At 39.7% G+C, this 14,871-nt stretch overlaps 1 protein-coding gene across 2 annotated transcripts; it reads left to right on the top strand.

Moving 5' to 3' along the window:
- Positions 1–103: 103 nt before the first annotated feature.
- Positions 104–5,190, top strand: LOC118224600 (cytochrome c-type heme lyase). Of its 2 annotated transcripts, none has more exons than XM_035412144.1 (7): positions 104–249; positions 767–919; positions 1,004–1,185; positions 1,470–1,618; positions 2,029–2,148; positions 2,474–2,560; positions 3,340–5,190. In XM_035412144.1, exons 2-7 carry the CDS (start codon positions 805–807, stop codon positions 3,539–3,541), a joined length of 855 nt encoding a protein of 284 aa, XP_035268035.1. In that variant the 5' UTR covers positions 104–249; positions 767–804; the 3' UTR covers positions 3,542–5,190. The 2 variants fall into 2 exon arrangements, with proteins under 2 accessions (XP_035268035.1, XP_035268036.1); XM_035412145.1 differs by having other exon boundaries at positions 3,317–5,190.
- Positions 5,191–14,871: the final 9,681 nt, after the last annotated feature.

Below are 14,871 nucleotides of genomic sequence, written 5' to 3'. Positions count from 1 at the left end.
CTGTCTCTACAAGCACTGATCCTGAATTAGTGTCCACGTTCTTTAAAAAGTCGCTTGAGACGCTGGATAGCGGCGAGACAACTGATTCTGAATAGGTTATTGGTGGCCGAAAATAACCAGAGCAACTTTCCGAAGGCGTGTACTTCCTCCATCGAGATGACTTCCTCTCATGACTGCTTTCGCGTTGTATTCTGGGTACCCTCCATCGGTGTCCAGTTTGACTTTGGTTTGGTGAAGGGGGTTTGCGAGGTGAGTAGATGTGTTGACCAAACGTTAAGTATACTCGCTTGTTACACTATTTAGTAAAAGCTAACAGCATACAAATATTAAGGAATCTTAGAAGTTGATTTAAGTTCATTCGAAACCGGTATCGGGTTTGTGATGAGAGGTCTACTGACTGTTTTCCACGCGATCCTTAACTTAACTAGCTAGCTAGCTACATTTGTTGTACTAATCACGTGTTTCTTGGGAAGTTGGTTGTGAGCTAGCTATTTGTAAAAAATCAGCTGAGTAAACCGATTCCGAGCTAGCTTCTTCGACGTGTGACTATAAGGTAACATGTACTGCTTCTTCGTTAACTTTGGCTGTATAGATAGCCTAACATAGTAGCCAGCTGTTTTCATCGGTGCAGCAACACTAGTTTATCTTTAGCTAGCTAACGTAAGGTGAACGGTCTAACTAGATTGACAGCGTAACTGGCCAGTGATGTAATTTAATGTAGGATTCTGTTAAACAGTGTTGACAGATTAACTCTTTTTGCGTTCAGTGTGACGGTCTGAGCTACTGCTAATCTAGTCAGTCAGCATGGGTGCGACCATGATCAGTCCCGCAGCGACAGTTAAGGCTGAAGCAGTGATGGTCCCCCAGTTTGGCGTTTCTCCACCCCAGGGCTGTCCAATGCACCAAGAACCAAAACAAGGTAAGAAAAAAATTAATGGTTGCCTTAAAAATATGTTTGTTTGTGAACAGAAGCGTACAAATTAATCTTTTTACTTGTTGTCAGCGGCTCCACCACCAGAATGTCCCATGCATCAGGCGACCACTTCTAGTCCTACCCCTGCTGAAATGACAACTCCCAATCCTGGTCCGGCACATCAGGAGAGAGCCTACGAGTTTGTTGAGTGCCCAATGAAGGCAACATCTGGACCCCGCCAAGGACTCGGTGACATTGACCCTACCAACATGGTACCTGGAGCACTTAGGAGTTCCCTCTAAATTTCATTAAACCATTGAGTGCCACGAAGAGATATTTTACTTGGTTGACCTGTTCTCATTTAAACTAAATGTAACAAATAGGCATGTGACGTGACCTCATGTGCCTTCATTTGTGGTGAGCTGGAGAATAGGTAGCATTTGTCTATGTGTTTTTGGATTAGAAATGAATGCATATGTTAAATGTCTTCTTTGTCTTTGCTGACTTGCTGAATCGGTTATACAGTGGTGACTTAGAAAAATCATGTGTCTGCTAGATGCCCCCACCAAACCAGAAACCAGCACCAGATCAGCCTTTCCCTCTGAACGTTGTCAGGGAGGAGTCCAACATCCCTCGAGCCGGGAGCGGCAAGAACTGGGTCTACCCCTCTGAGCAGATGTTCTGGAATGCCATGCTGAGGAAAGGGTGGGTAAAGATGTTTTAAAACTACAATCTCTGAAATGCTCCCTGCACTCACACTGAAAGCTGTACGGTTTCATTTTCAAACTGAGAGTACTGTAATGGGGACACCTTAGTCTGTTGTAATTTGGAAAGTGCAACTCCATGGCAGGAGTAGGAAGGATGGCTGTCTGTGATGTACCTTTGGTGGTAAACCAGGGCCAACAGCATGTCTGCACACCCTGTTCTTCAATGAGAACCTTTTTTAATATATTTTTTAAGCTGAAGCAGTGTTCCCTCACTGCGCCATTTTGTACTGTAAACGTGTGCATGGTTCTGTGCATTTGGTTAAGCACTAAACCGACTTTGAACAGTATCCTGATGTCACCAGGCTTCTTAGAAGCATGGCAGGTGTGCTAATGAAATCTCTCCTGCAGATGGCGCTGGAAGGACGATGAACTCGCTCCCCAGGACATGAGCAACATCATTAAGATCCACAATCAAAACAATGAGCAGGCATGGCAGGAGATTCTGAAGTGGGAAGCGCTGCATGCAAAGTGAGTGAGTGTATGGATGAGCAAGCCAGACAGACTGGTACCGAGTAACTAGTGAGTGAGTGCATGGAGTGCTGTCCTCTGACAAAATGGCTGCTTGGATCATCTGGTGGCCTGGAGTGAAAAGACACAGCTGCTGGCAGTAAAAGTGTGTGTTCTTGTATTGACGTGTTCAACCTGCCCTTAGAATTGGCCAGGGCAAATTGGGAGCCAAAAGGAAAAAATTGAGGATCACATTTTAGTCTGTTATGCATCTAATTTAACAGTGAATATGTAATTAATTTAATAAGTCTTGATTTGGTTCAACTCACCATTAACCACTTTATAGGGAATGCCCTTGCGGACCCTCTCTGGTTCGCTTCGGAGGAAAAGCCAAAGAGTTCTCTCCGAGGGCACGCTTTCGCCACTGGATGGGGTGAGTTTGAATATAATATTTGAACGTCAATGCACTTATGAGGCCTTGCACTCTTGTCCGACAAAGGTGTTCTAATACTAAGAAGTTAAATTGGAAGTCATTTCTGAGATTCAACTGTATGAATGCATTAAATCTGTCAATAGACAAGTTATTGCAGCAATTCCTTTTCTGTTGCACTGATTACATATAAGTTGTCACACAGTGCTTCACTATGGACACTGCAAAAAGAATTAAAAAAAGCAAAAAAATCTATCCAATTTATGAAAAACTTGCAATGCAGAGGCCCAGTTGACCCCAAATTACTGTGGCCATGGGCAACTGTGTACAGCTCTCTAAACAAATACTGCTGTCTGCTGGTGTGTTTCCCAGTATTTCTCCAGCTTATAAAGCATCTGGAAACTTCTTGGTGCCATTCCAATCCATTGCATTACAAAAGGTTGTGAAATTAAGCTTTAGTGTTCAGACAGAATGGCCTGACGGTCATACAGAGATTCAGTAGTCTTGCATGAGTACTCTTGCTGGACACAGATATGAAGAAAGTTTTGGTCTGGTAGATGATAGTGGATGGTAGAGTAAAGACTATTGGCAGTAACTGGAGCTTTCTCTAGGCTGTAGAGGTACGCTGTCCTGTTCCACTCAGATAAGCCCCTTTGGATGGATGCTGTGTACGACAAATTCAAGTTCCAACTTGTTTCTCTGCCATATCTGTTTGGTGTCCTTATCAAAGTATTTTTACAAGTAGTGACCTCAGCGTAGTCCTTGCATCTGCATCTGCGCAGGTACGAGTTGCCTTTCGACAGACACGACTGGATTGTCAACCGCTGCGGACAAGAAGTGCGATACGTGATCGACTATTACGACGGGGGCGAGGTGGACAAGGAGACCTATCAGTTCACCATCCTGGACGTCCGCCCGGCCTTTGACACTCTCGGCGCCGTGTGGGACCGCATGAGGGTGGCGTGGTGGCGCTGGACCTCCTAAGTGTAGATCGAAGTAAGCTCTCTGCTGTCCAATCTTGAGATGTGAAAGCCGATATTGAACCCCCCCAACAGGACATGAATCTAAAGGGTCGGCGATGGTCGTTTCCAGGCAAACACACTGGTGGCTTTAATTCTCGATCCTAGGAAAATGCAACTGGACGCAAAGACATTTTTCAACCTGCCTATACCACTGGAAGGGGATGAGAAGGTGCAGATTTTATTCTCATCTTCTGTCCCTCTGTTATGGAGTCATGTCTGCACTGTGTGCTGTGTTAAAATGGGAAGGTGTAGCATTCATTTCCACTTCATTTATGTAGGTTCATTTAAAGGGCTCTGGTTGAGATCAGTAATGGCAGATTTTTTCCTTTTTGTCACCAATAGATGGTTCAAATGGAGTTCTCAGATCATATTAGACATGGCTAGTGTATTTGTTAAAAGCTGACGTGTCATCAAATAGCTAATTGAAAGAAATATGCTTTGCTTAGTCACAGACTTTTATAGTATTAAGCTTCTAATGTTATTGTCATAATAAGAGAAATCTTCCCAATGGCTGTTATTTATTGCTTGCTACAACATGTAATTTTTAATGAAAATGTTTGAACTGTAGCAGGTGTCATTCAGTTCAGAAATTAACAGTGAGTTTCAGGTGAAACATCTATCAGTTGGTTAATGGTTTATTCTGAAATAAGTAGTGAATAAATGTGCATTTTTGAATGTTTTTGGGCCCAATAAATGTTACTATAATTGGAAAAGAGCAGTAAGGGGTCTCGCACACTGCACTTATAAAGTGGCGGTATGTGTAGCGCTGATTGACTGTTTTTCGAGTCCAATAAAAGTCTTTTCTTCTTTTGTAGAATTATTGTGTCTTTTAGTTTTTTTTGCCCGTTAGACATAGCAGTAGGGAAACTTGAAATTAATGCCCTTGTAGTATTTTGCGTAGCATTTAATAGATGGGAAGACCATCTTGCGCACATGATTTGTGCAGTTAAATTTTTCTTAATCTTGGTATGCATGGCACTTTCCACAAGTTGGCCTAATAGATATCCATATCAGTGACGGCACCATGCCAGTGTGAAATTTAAAATAAAAAATGTATACCTGCAGTAGAATATTTAATATCCGTATTTACGTCTAGTAATGACATTTTCAAGCAAAGAGTGAGCATGAAAACTGCACCTTCCTCAATGCCTGTCATCGCACACAGTTACTTTGATTTCAAAAAGCATCTGGCCTTCATAAAAATATTTTTCCTGGGATGTTCACTGACAGTAGTAACTGCTTCACATGCTTGCATTACCAATTCTGGCACGTTCAGTTCCCTGATGCACCAATTGGCCTCTTCAGTTGAAGTACACCCAACTGATACTGGCGTTCCGGTGCAACTTGTTTCAACTAAAATGTGGGAAATGGCTCATAATGTGCAGGAGCATAGTAAAGCCTCATGTTGAGATTAAGCATCGGTCTTTGCAGGGTAATTATTTGTGTACTTTGAGCCTCTGGCGGTGAATGTTTCAGTGTTGAAGCACTTCCGATATCTTGTAACTTATTGTATGGAGAAACAGCCCTGCCTGCTGGACATTTTAGGTAGGTGATCGTTAAAAAGGATTTTCTTGGTGAAGGTTCAAAATAAAAAGAAACCATGAAGTCAAACACATTTGCATGCGGCTATGCTTTTCAGTGACTAATTATTTATTGCTAAATGAGGCACCCAAAGCTGTTACCTGACGTTCTCAATAAGAGGTGGTTGCTGCTGTTAAATGGTTTGCTTGCCTTTAGAAGCAAAAATCAAAACACTCCATACTTGCCATATAAATATTCTGAATGAATTAATATAAAGTAAAGTATTTGACTTAATTGTACAGATGTAAAGCAAATGTCCACATTAAACTGCCAGCTCTTGATGTGCCTGGCAAATAAATATCAAAGAGCTGGTATGTTTGATGGTTATAATTTCCTTCATTTTTTTCCTCTGGCACATGCAGAAAAACTAACATAAGCCATGTGTATTTCTGTGTCGGACTCCATACCATTGTGACACTGCTTAAGCGTTATGTGAATGTTATGTTTAATCTTTGGTTGAGGTGATTATGTGAATCATGTAGTCTAAGGAACAGCAGATGGCTCTCTTACTCCACATACAATCCATGAAAACACAAGAATATGTTGCAGTAATTCTATTTTTATACATTTAATTGGATTCCTGAGGCCTATTTGACATCAGAATATACATTTGTAGCATAAAATATATTAAAACTATAAATCTTTTATATTAACACAAAATGTACTGTAGTAAATTACTACATTAAGTGTAATTTACACCCACAAATAGAACCAATTAAAAATAAAATGTTGTCTGTCCTTACAAATATATATATTTTTAAAATTCATTCAGATGGGGAAAGCAGAGATGGTGACAGATAGAAAAGGGATCAGTGCAAAAAGTGCTGCAGCAAAGCGATTGAACCTCACACTGTGGGGAATGGGGGGGGGGGTGTTCGTATATGACTTCAGACAGCCTACAGACTGCACCACCCCTCTCACCTTGTATTGGGTTTATTTTTATTTTTATTTTCAGATTATTTCTCTTCTCCCAATTTGGAGTGCCCAGTTGTATTTATCACTGCAGTGTCCTCCATCAATCCTGCATCTCTGATGTATGGTATTGACAGCTGAAATGTATCTATCTGCATCCCTAGAGCTGATGGCCCAGTTGAGCTGCTATCATTTAGGCCGCTTTGACAGGTCCATCATCCACGATAGGTCAAGCTACCCGCCTTAGCATATGTGGCGTTAGCTGACCATTTATACTTTAAAGAGAGCTCAGCCTTTCCCAAGGGCTGGAAAAAATAAAACAAATGGCCATTCTGGCTAAAGATCCTCTCGGTATGATAGGAAAAAAAGACAGATTGATGAGTTGTTGAGGGAGGGAGTGGACAGAAAACAAATGAGCATTTACTCTCTCTTCTCCCTCTGAGGAGTGGGTGTGGGAAAATGATTAGAAATCACAGGATTGAGCACAGATTCCTGAGTGCTTTGGCTCATTTCTCAACTGGCCCCTGCAAACATTCTGCTGTTGCCGGTTTGTTTTGTGCTGACTCTCCCACCCACCTTAAGCAAAACCACCAAAGGCAGATTATAGCTTTTGACTTGGGGGTCTCTTTTGGGCCGAAGCTCCACCCAATCAGTGTGATTTACTGCACTATTAAGCTCTGGCGGATAGAATCTTTTGCTGCAGTCTTTCTCGGTCAGTCCATTAAGTCAGGGAAAATAGGTAATTTTAGAAAGAACCTTAAATAAATCAAACAGCAATCTCTGACTCCATCGAAGATATGTATTTTGTCAAGATTATAGATTTCACTGTAAAGGGTCTAAATGTCCTCAAACTGTATGCCTATTTGACTTTAGGATTTGTTAGACAACTGTGGCATGGAACAAATATTTACTGTATGAATTCTTTATGCTGATCAAGATCTGTTATCTTCATGGTACTCATTGGATGAAATGATCGAGCAAGTTGGTTAATGATATGTAAGGATTAGCTGCAGAATTATGCTGCTTCTAATCAAAACCATTTGCTCAATGACAAATTTACAAATGTGAACCTATAATAAACAATACTGTTATGTTTAATCTGATTTCTATGTAGTATGTGGAGGTTTAAGTTAAAATCAGGAACATGAGAGAGCAAACAATTTTTAAAATAAACTGGAAATATATGATTGACTTTTTGAATTCCTCTTACCTAAAAAATTGTGTTCAAACACCACACGTTGAACACCCAATGTGAATATGAGTACACTATGAAAATAATCCCACTTATAAAATGAAAGCAGAAGGTGATATTATGCTATTTCAAGTCACATATTTTGCTTTCACGTGAAAATTGTAGTGAAAACTTGAAAATGAAAATGCAAATTTCCCAAGACTTCATGATTTTAAGGGGCTAGAAATAACATGGGCCTACATGATATTTTTCAACTATATTTTGTCCACTGGACTCAAGAGGCTTATACATCCGAATGTTGTCACACTGCTTTTCACAAAAATTGCCATTTTAATAAAACACATAGAAGGATAAATTTGTATGCTGGCTGGGGTCTGAAGACAACATTTTAGTAATACAAAAATTCTCTAGTTAGAGATAGCAAGTTGGTAATGTCAAAATCCTGAAATTGGAAAAAAATAATAAAAAGATTTTGATGACCTCAGTGGACTTCTGTAGCATTTTCAGAGGACCATTCAGATAATACACATAGCCCCACACAGTAATTTCATGAATGACCTGGTTTGTCATTCCAACAGCACAGTTACAATACTTTCTGGTAAATTGTCTTGTACCTCCTACCAGTCTGACATCTGTGAGTACAGTCTGAGGTCAAGGAGCAGGCTAATTCAGGTCAAAGTGATTCATTTGCATGTGAAAAATACACTTGTATTCCAAGGGAATGTGCACAAAAAATGAAAGAAGCAAAAATGATACAATTGTCCGTGGCTACAACAATAATTTCACTGAAAATTCTATAGTTATAATAAAGAATAAAAAACATGTAATAATAACAATACAGGAAACCAGGACTGTTGATAGATTTGTATAGTAGAGTGTAAATCTACGTTTAGTACTTGAAATGTGCTTTGAAGTTTTCAAATGTTTGTTTTTCATAATGGTGAAATTAATCTGAATCTGACTTTTGTTCCTTGCAGAACAAACAGTCCTTTCTTTAAATATCACAAACTCTGTTTACTGCCAGGGCCTGTGCATGACAGCATTTTGCCATAAGAGACAGGCCATCTGTAGAACCAAGTCATCGGCATACATTAGCAGTTTTGTTTCTGAATAAAGTGCAGTGGCTCTAGCAGTTCAGATGGTGGGCTGTAGTATGGGAAATAAGTGGTCAGTGATGGAGCATGTTTATGGATTGTCGTGCTAGTGTATAAATTCCTGAATTGATAGGTGATTAATCTATAGTTGGTGATTCGGAATTTCAAAAGTGAAGGGTTGACCTACAGGATGTCAAGCAGTAGTAATTTTTTATTTATTCAAAATGTATTTCAGCTTCAGCAATATTGGCTTGTTCTGGTTTCTTTTGTTGCGGGATGATCTTAGGTTATGCCACAGTCGTTAAAGACAAACTCTTTTTGTGGATTTTTGTTTTTCCATTTGCAGCAATTGGCTTTCTTGAGTCATAATTAGGTTACCTTTGCCACTTGTGGTGATGGTGATCTTTATAGCATTGTTTATGAGTGATAAAAATGTTTTCAGTGGCAGTGGAAAACATTTAATCTCATTTTTTATTATTTTATTCTTCAAATTAATACATTTGATTTCCCAGCTTTTATGCTCCCTTCACACACACATTTTAGAAATCACCATGGTGGTTTATGGGCACATGTAATAAAATAACAAAATATAAATGAACAGTCCCTAATACTGATCATAATACATGTTTATGTGTGCATGCATGCACTTTTTGAAGTCATTTTAAACATTTCTTGCAATTTTCTTCAACCACTTCAGTAATACCAACTGAAGAGACTGATTTTTAGGCCATTGACTTTGATCACTTCAGGAATTCATTCTACCTGTAGTTTTGTATCTCTCATTGACTTCAAAGTGAACTTTGCTATGCAGAAGGAGAAGAACATGACAATGCAGCGGAAATCTTCAAATACATAGCCAAGAATAGTAAAAGAACAAGCAATGCAGTCAGGGTCAAGCCCTCTACTTAAGTGACTGTATAACAGTGTGATACTTTATTGGTTTGATCGCATTAAAAACATAATATCCAGGTAACATGGCTACCCATTTCGTGCTGTCTAATTTCAGCTGACAATCATTCAATATTCTCATTAGACATTCTGTCCAGTCTATTGAATTAATGAGACAAGGTGTATGCAAGTGTCAGCAGCTCCCTTTGTGCTTTTCCTAAACCTGTTAGTTACAATTCAGCCTCTCACCTTTGGCTTTCATGATGAGAGTCAGATCTGTTGCAAAATTGTCAGTTATAATATCATTTATCACACAACCCCTTCCGCTCATGCACGGTCCCCCCACAACATAGACTCATGAGGGACAGAAAAAAACTATTATAATGAATAAATTATAAGAAAATCATTTCAAGGAATTTACAATTAAAGTTACGGTTCTGTGGTACTTCCTGAAAATTGATTTATTAAAGACGTGGATGACTCATGTAGAAATAATTGTAATAATTTCTGGTTTTTGCCGTTGCACCCAGCCCTATTAGTTGCTGAAAAACTTGCCCACCACTACCATGGGCACCCCAACCACCACTCACAAATGTCAGGAAAGGCAGTTGAGAATATCCTGGTGTAAAAATGTCCTTCCATATCAAAATCCACAGAATTAATACTAGTATACAAATGGCCAGTGTGGATCAGAAGCTTATGATCATAGTTCACATCAACATATAAATGTGCGTTAATACTAAAATAGATACAAACAATAAATCAATGGATGAACCCTTTATGCATACTACACACCTGCAAGAAACAGCGCTTGGCATTATTTCAAATCTTTCCTGGACAGCACGGACAAATGAACAGCCCGTTGCATTCGCTCTAAAATTCATGAGCTGTGCCCACCCCCTTTCCCTGTCAGTGTGTTAACATACCAAAGGATGCCGTTCTGTGTTCCGTACAGTAATAGGTCTTAGTCTGCCTGTCAGTACAGTGGTATCATTAATGCAGAGTTGACTCCATTGTTTCATGTCCTGTCTCCTTTTTGCCTCACCTCCCTCAGAGCTCTGAACACTTCGAATGCCAACAGCGATTGTTATTCTTTACGGAGGCTCCCTAAATGAGCTCATTTGAATGTTGGACAGTGTTTTATAGTTTTATTGATTTTGACTTAAAACAGCGCACATTGTGAGATTGATGGCTTCTGTGCTCTCTCAGGTTAATCTCAGTGATTGCTGGATTTTGTTTTCTGACCCGAGCTCATATAACTCAATCATTGGGAAAATCAAATGCAAAACTGGCTTGATGCGGAGGTTATTCAGTCCTAACACTCGTCTCTATGGGGTATAAACATCATAATATCTCAATTCTGCTGCTAACTCAAGCCATAGATAAAGGGTGACACATTAGGTTGTTACATGTGTATCTGTATCTGAAAAATATATCTACACCATAGAAGAACAAAGGACAGCTTTAAACAAAGAAATGTTCTAAAAAGTTAAGAAAGTACAAACTACAGCAAATTGTGGTAAAGGATACGTCTGCATTTGATCTGAACATTTAAATTTTCTAATCATGTAAAGATAATCATAGTGGTAATTTTATAGACAGGATTGTATACCTTTTAAGGGGAACTAGTGTAATGTGCTTGGTTTTACAATAAGTAATTACCTTCCCTGTAAAGGAGAATCACCAAAAACATTACAGTGTCCTGAAGAAGTATTTGCCTGATTTTCTCTATTTTTGCATATTTGTCGCACTGAAAGGTTTCAATCTTTAGACAAAATGTAATATGAGACACAGGGAACCTGTGTAAACGCAAAACACATTTTTAAAATTATTTAATTAGGCTAATTAATGAAAAAACTTATCAATCACCCATATAAATTGCCCCCTTAAGCTTAATAACTGGTTGCACCACCTTTAGCTGTAAGAACTGCAACTAAACACTTCCTATAAATTGATATCAGTCTTTCAAATCACTGTGGAGGAATTTTAGCCAAACTGCTTTAATTCAGACAAATTGGAAGATCTTTGAGAATATACTACTCATTTCAGCTCCTGCCATAGCATCACTATTAGGTTCATGTCAGACCACTGCAGAACTTTTAATTTAGCTTCTTTTCAGCCATTCACATGTGGACTTCCTTTTGTGTTTTGGATCATTGTCTTGCATAACCCAGTTATGCTTCAGTTTCAGCTCACGGACTGATGACCAGATATTCTCCTTAATAATTTTCTGGTATAGAGCACAATTCATGGTTACTTCGATAATGGCAAGTCATCCAGGTCCTGGGGCAGCAAAGCATCCCCACGGCATCATGCTACCACCACCATTTTTGAATCTTGGTATGATGTTCTTACTATGAAATGCTATATTTCCTTTATGCCAGACATAATGGGACCCATGCTGTCAAAAAAGTTCTACTTTTGACTCATCTTTCCATGGAACATAATTCCAAAAGGGGATAATCCCTGGTGCTTTTTTTGCTAATGAGAGCAAACATTGATGTTTATATTGGTTTGCAGTGATTTCTGCCTTGCTACTCTCCCATGAATCACATTTTTACCCAGTTGCTTTCTTATTGAGTCATGAACACTGACCTTAGCTGAGGCTAGAGAGACCTACAGTATTTGGATGTTCTTCTGGGATCTTTTGTGACTTCCTGGATGAGTTTGGATAAATTTTGGCAGGCCAGCCATGCCTGAGAACATTTACCACTGTTCGAAGTGTTTTCTATTTGGAGATAATTGTTCTCACTGTGGTTTGGTGGTGTCCCACAGCCTTGGCTTTGTAATCCTTTCCAGACTTATGTATTTCTCCAGCTTTTTTTCTCATCTCTTCTGGAATGCTTGTAGAAGCTTCCTGGTGACTACTTCACTCCGAGGGTAAGGATCACAGCTGACTGCAATACAATCTGGCTGTGTTCAACCAGCTGATTCTAACTATCAATTAAAATAGGTTAATTCAATAACTAAGGGGGCAATTCACATGGGTGATATGAATATGAATTTTCACATGGGTGATATGAATGTTTGCTAATTTTTAAAATGTGTTTTGTGTTTGCTCAGTTTCCCTTATAATTTATTTCCTTAATATATTTTGACAAAAGATGTGAAATCATTCAGTGTGACAAATATGCAACGATAGAGAAAAACAAGAAGTGGGCAAATCATTTTTTTATGGCACTGTAGATGAGGCAGTTTTCTGGTGAACAACACAAACAACAATGAAAGGAGAAGGGAGTGAGTGCAAGTTTGGAGAGGGTTTGGCAAGACTTCACTTCAGAGTGAAGAACCCAAAGCGGAATGAACCAGGAAACTGCCCCCTATTGCTGAAGTCATCGAGGCCTCTCGCACAGTGACTGAAGCTCGCAGATAGCTCTTTGTCTCTCCACAGTTCAGCAAATGGGATTTTGAAAATGGAAGTGAATGGTGCAGATCTGTCTGGAGAGGCTGCAGGTGAGATTACAGTCACTTTCAGAAACGAAGACAGATTGCACCCTTGGTAATGACTAACAGGACAATTTTTAAAGTTAATAATTTTAGCGTATTGCATGTCAGACCCTTGTAGTGTAAATATAGCTTATCTAGATCTGTCAGCGGTGCTTGTAAAAATGATGTAAAAAGCATTTAGCATGATGTAGCTTGGTGGTGTTGGTATTTTCTGTTCAAATTGTGTTCTAGTCAGTTTTTCTCTAGGCACAATTGTCCATTGGAGGCACACCACAATATTTTCTGTTTTTCTTCTTTGAAGTGCTATGCCTGCATCTTTATTTATAAATGAGAACAAGAACATGACTGAACTCTCTTGTTGTTTTTAGTATGCATTTCACAAATGAAGATGCAGTTAATGTTTACCAGTTTGGGAAAAGTCTATGCCTGAGCAGGCCAATATAAGAATATACGGCTATTATTTCATTATGCAACTTCAATGTACTTGCTAATTGTGTTTCTCCGGTTCAGAAATGACATCTGTTGGAGGGGAAGGTTAAGAAATAATAATTACAGAAAAGCCAGACTCTGCCCATAGTCTATGTCTGGGAAAGCTTGTATGCATCTCAGCCTGTGGAAATAAGCTTTTGTTAAAGCAAGACAAATGAAAGTCTCTCCGTAGCCTTTCCATGCTAGTAACGGCACCGTCTCTCAGCAATAAAGCCACCTCTTCTGGCCTTTTGTTAGACACACATCAGTGTGGATACCGCTTAAATGTCACTCAATCAGTCCATCAGTGGGTGACATTTGATAGTTACAAACAGGAACATGAGCTGACCGCAGAGCCAAGATAACCGGATGCAGAAAGTTAGTGTTGTGTTGTGCTCATTGTTGTAGTGTCACTCAGAACGAATATGTTGAAAAGTTTGATCACTTTTGTGTTGTAATTATGACCTACTTGTAGCAATAATTAAACAAAGCAGTGGATGCTGATTATTATCTCAATATTCCACGGTGGAATCTCTTCATTTGAAAAGTGATTGCTCTACTTTATTTGCCCAAATGTACGGATGTGACAGTCTGATATGGCACAATGAAATTCAGAAGGGTAGAAATATACTGAGATATATCTGGAACAGGAACCAGAGAGGATGTACAGCAATTTGCCCAAAATGTCAGAGAGCTTCCAGTTCCGCTTGTGTACAGGGCCCATCCCTGAAAAGGCACCCTGAGGAGGAGTGTCACCTGAAGGTCCACCAGCTGTCATAACCTTTGCAGTGGGTCTGGCCCCTGGGTCACTTGACTTCTCAAAGACCCTGCCTGTGAGTGACACCCAGCGTGATTGGTCTCTCCCTCCGGTTCTGGCTCGAGGGCAGGTTTGTTGCCCTCTGCAGGCAACAGGGGGTTATTAAGCTTTTAATTCTCCCTGGTTGAACGTGACACATCTCTATTGATTACGGGATGTGTGGCCGAAGTGAATTATCATCGCTGTTTGATATTACCATGGGGTATTCAGTTTTCTAGTTGGTGCTGTGTTTAAACCTTCTGTGAAAGGGCACGGGGTGCGTTCCCACAGGGCTGGTATCTAGGCATGCTGTCAAGTGCACAGAGCCGCGCTAACGAATCGTAGCTCACACCTCTGTCCTTGCTATCGTAACAAGCCTTGCTTTACCTCCCACTGAACCAAAGAACACATTCTAAAAAAGGAAAATCTATGAACAAGCTCACGAAACGTGATTCCAAGCGCATTCAAGGTAATTGTGAAGAGTTCAGCTATTTTTTTTTTCATTTTAGAAATGTGATAATCATCAGCAGCGAGACTTGCACAAAACTCCTTTGATGGTGACATTAAGCAAGTGATTGTGTTCCCTCAAGTCAATTTATTTATGCAGTCTCTAAATTGCTGGAGGGCTTTTAAATAAATTCGAGATGTGCTTGGACTTGCTGTCATGCTGTTGGAAGGGCTTATTTCTTTGCGGATCGTGTTTGGGAGGACCTCCACATCTGTCATAGGCATGAGTGCTTGTGGTACACTGTTGAAAGACATTGAAACTCTGCAGAATTGCCACCAATTTACAGGATTTTATACACTTGGTACCGAGGAAATAGCTTGGAATGCGAAACAGCAATTAAACTTCACCTTAACAGAATATAATACTCAGCAGAATTGCATTTCAGATGGACCTCCATCCCCAAAAG

The sequence above is a fragment of the Anguilla anguilla genome, chromosome 4 (genome assembly GCF_013347855.1).
Source record: "Anguilla anguilla isolate fAngAng1 chromosome 4, fAngAng1.pri, whole genome shotgun sequence".
NCBI classification, from domain to species: Eukaryota; Metazoa; Chordata; class Actinopteri; order Anguilliformes; family Anguillidae; genus Anguilla; species Anguilla anguilla.
The sequence above is the reverse complement of the archived record's forward strand: the minus strand, read 5'-3'. Positions and strand labels throughout refer to the sequence as shown.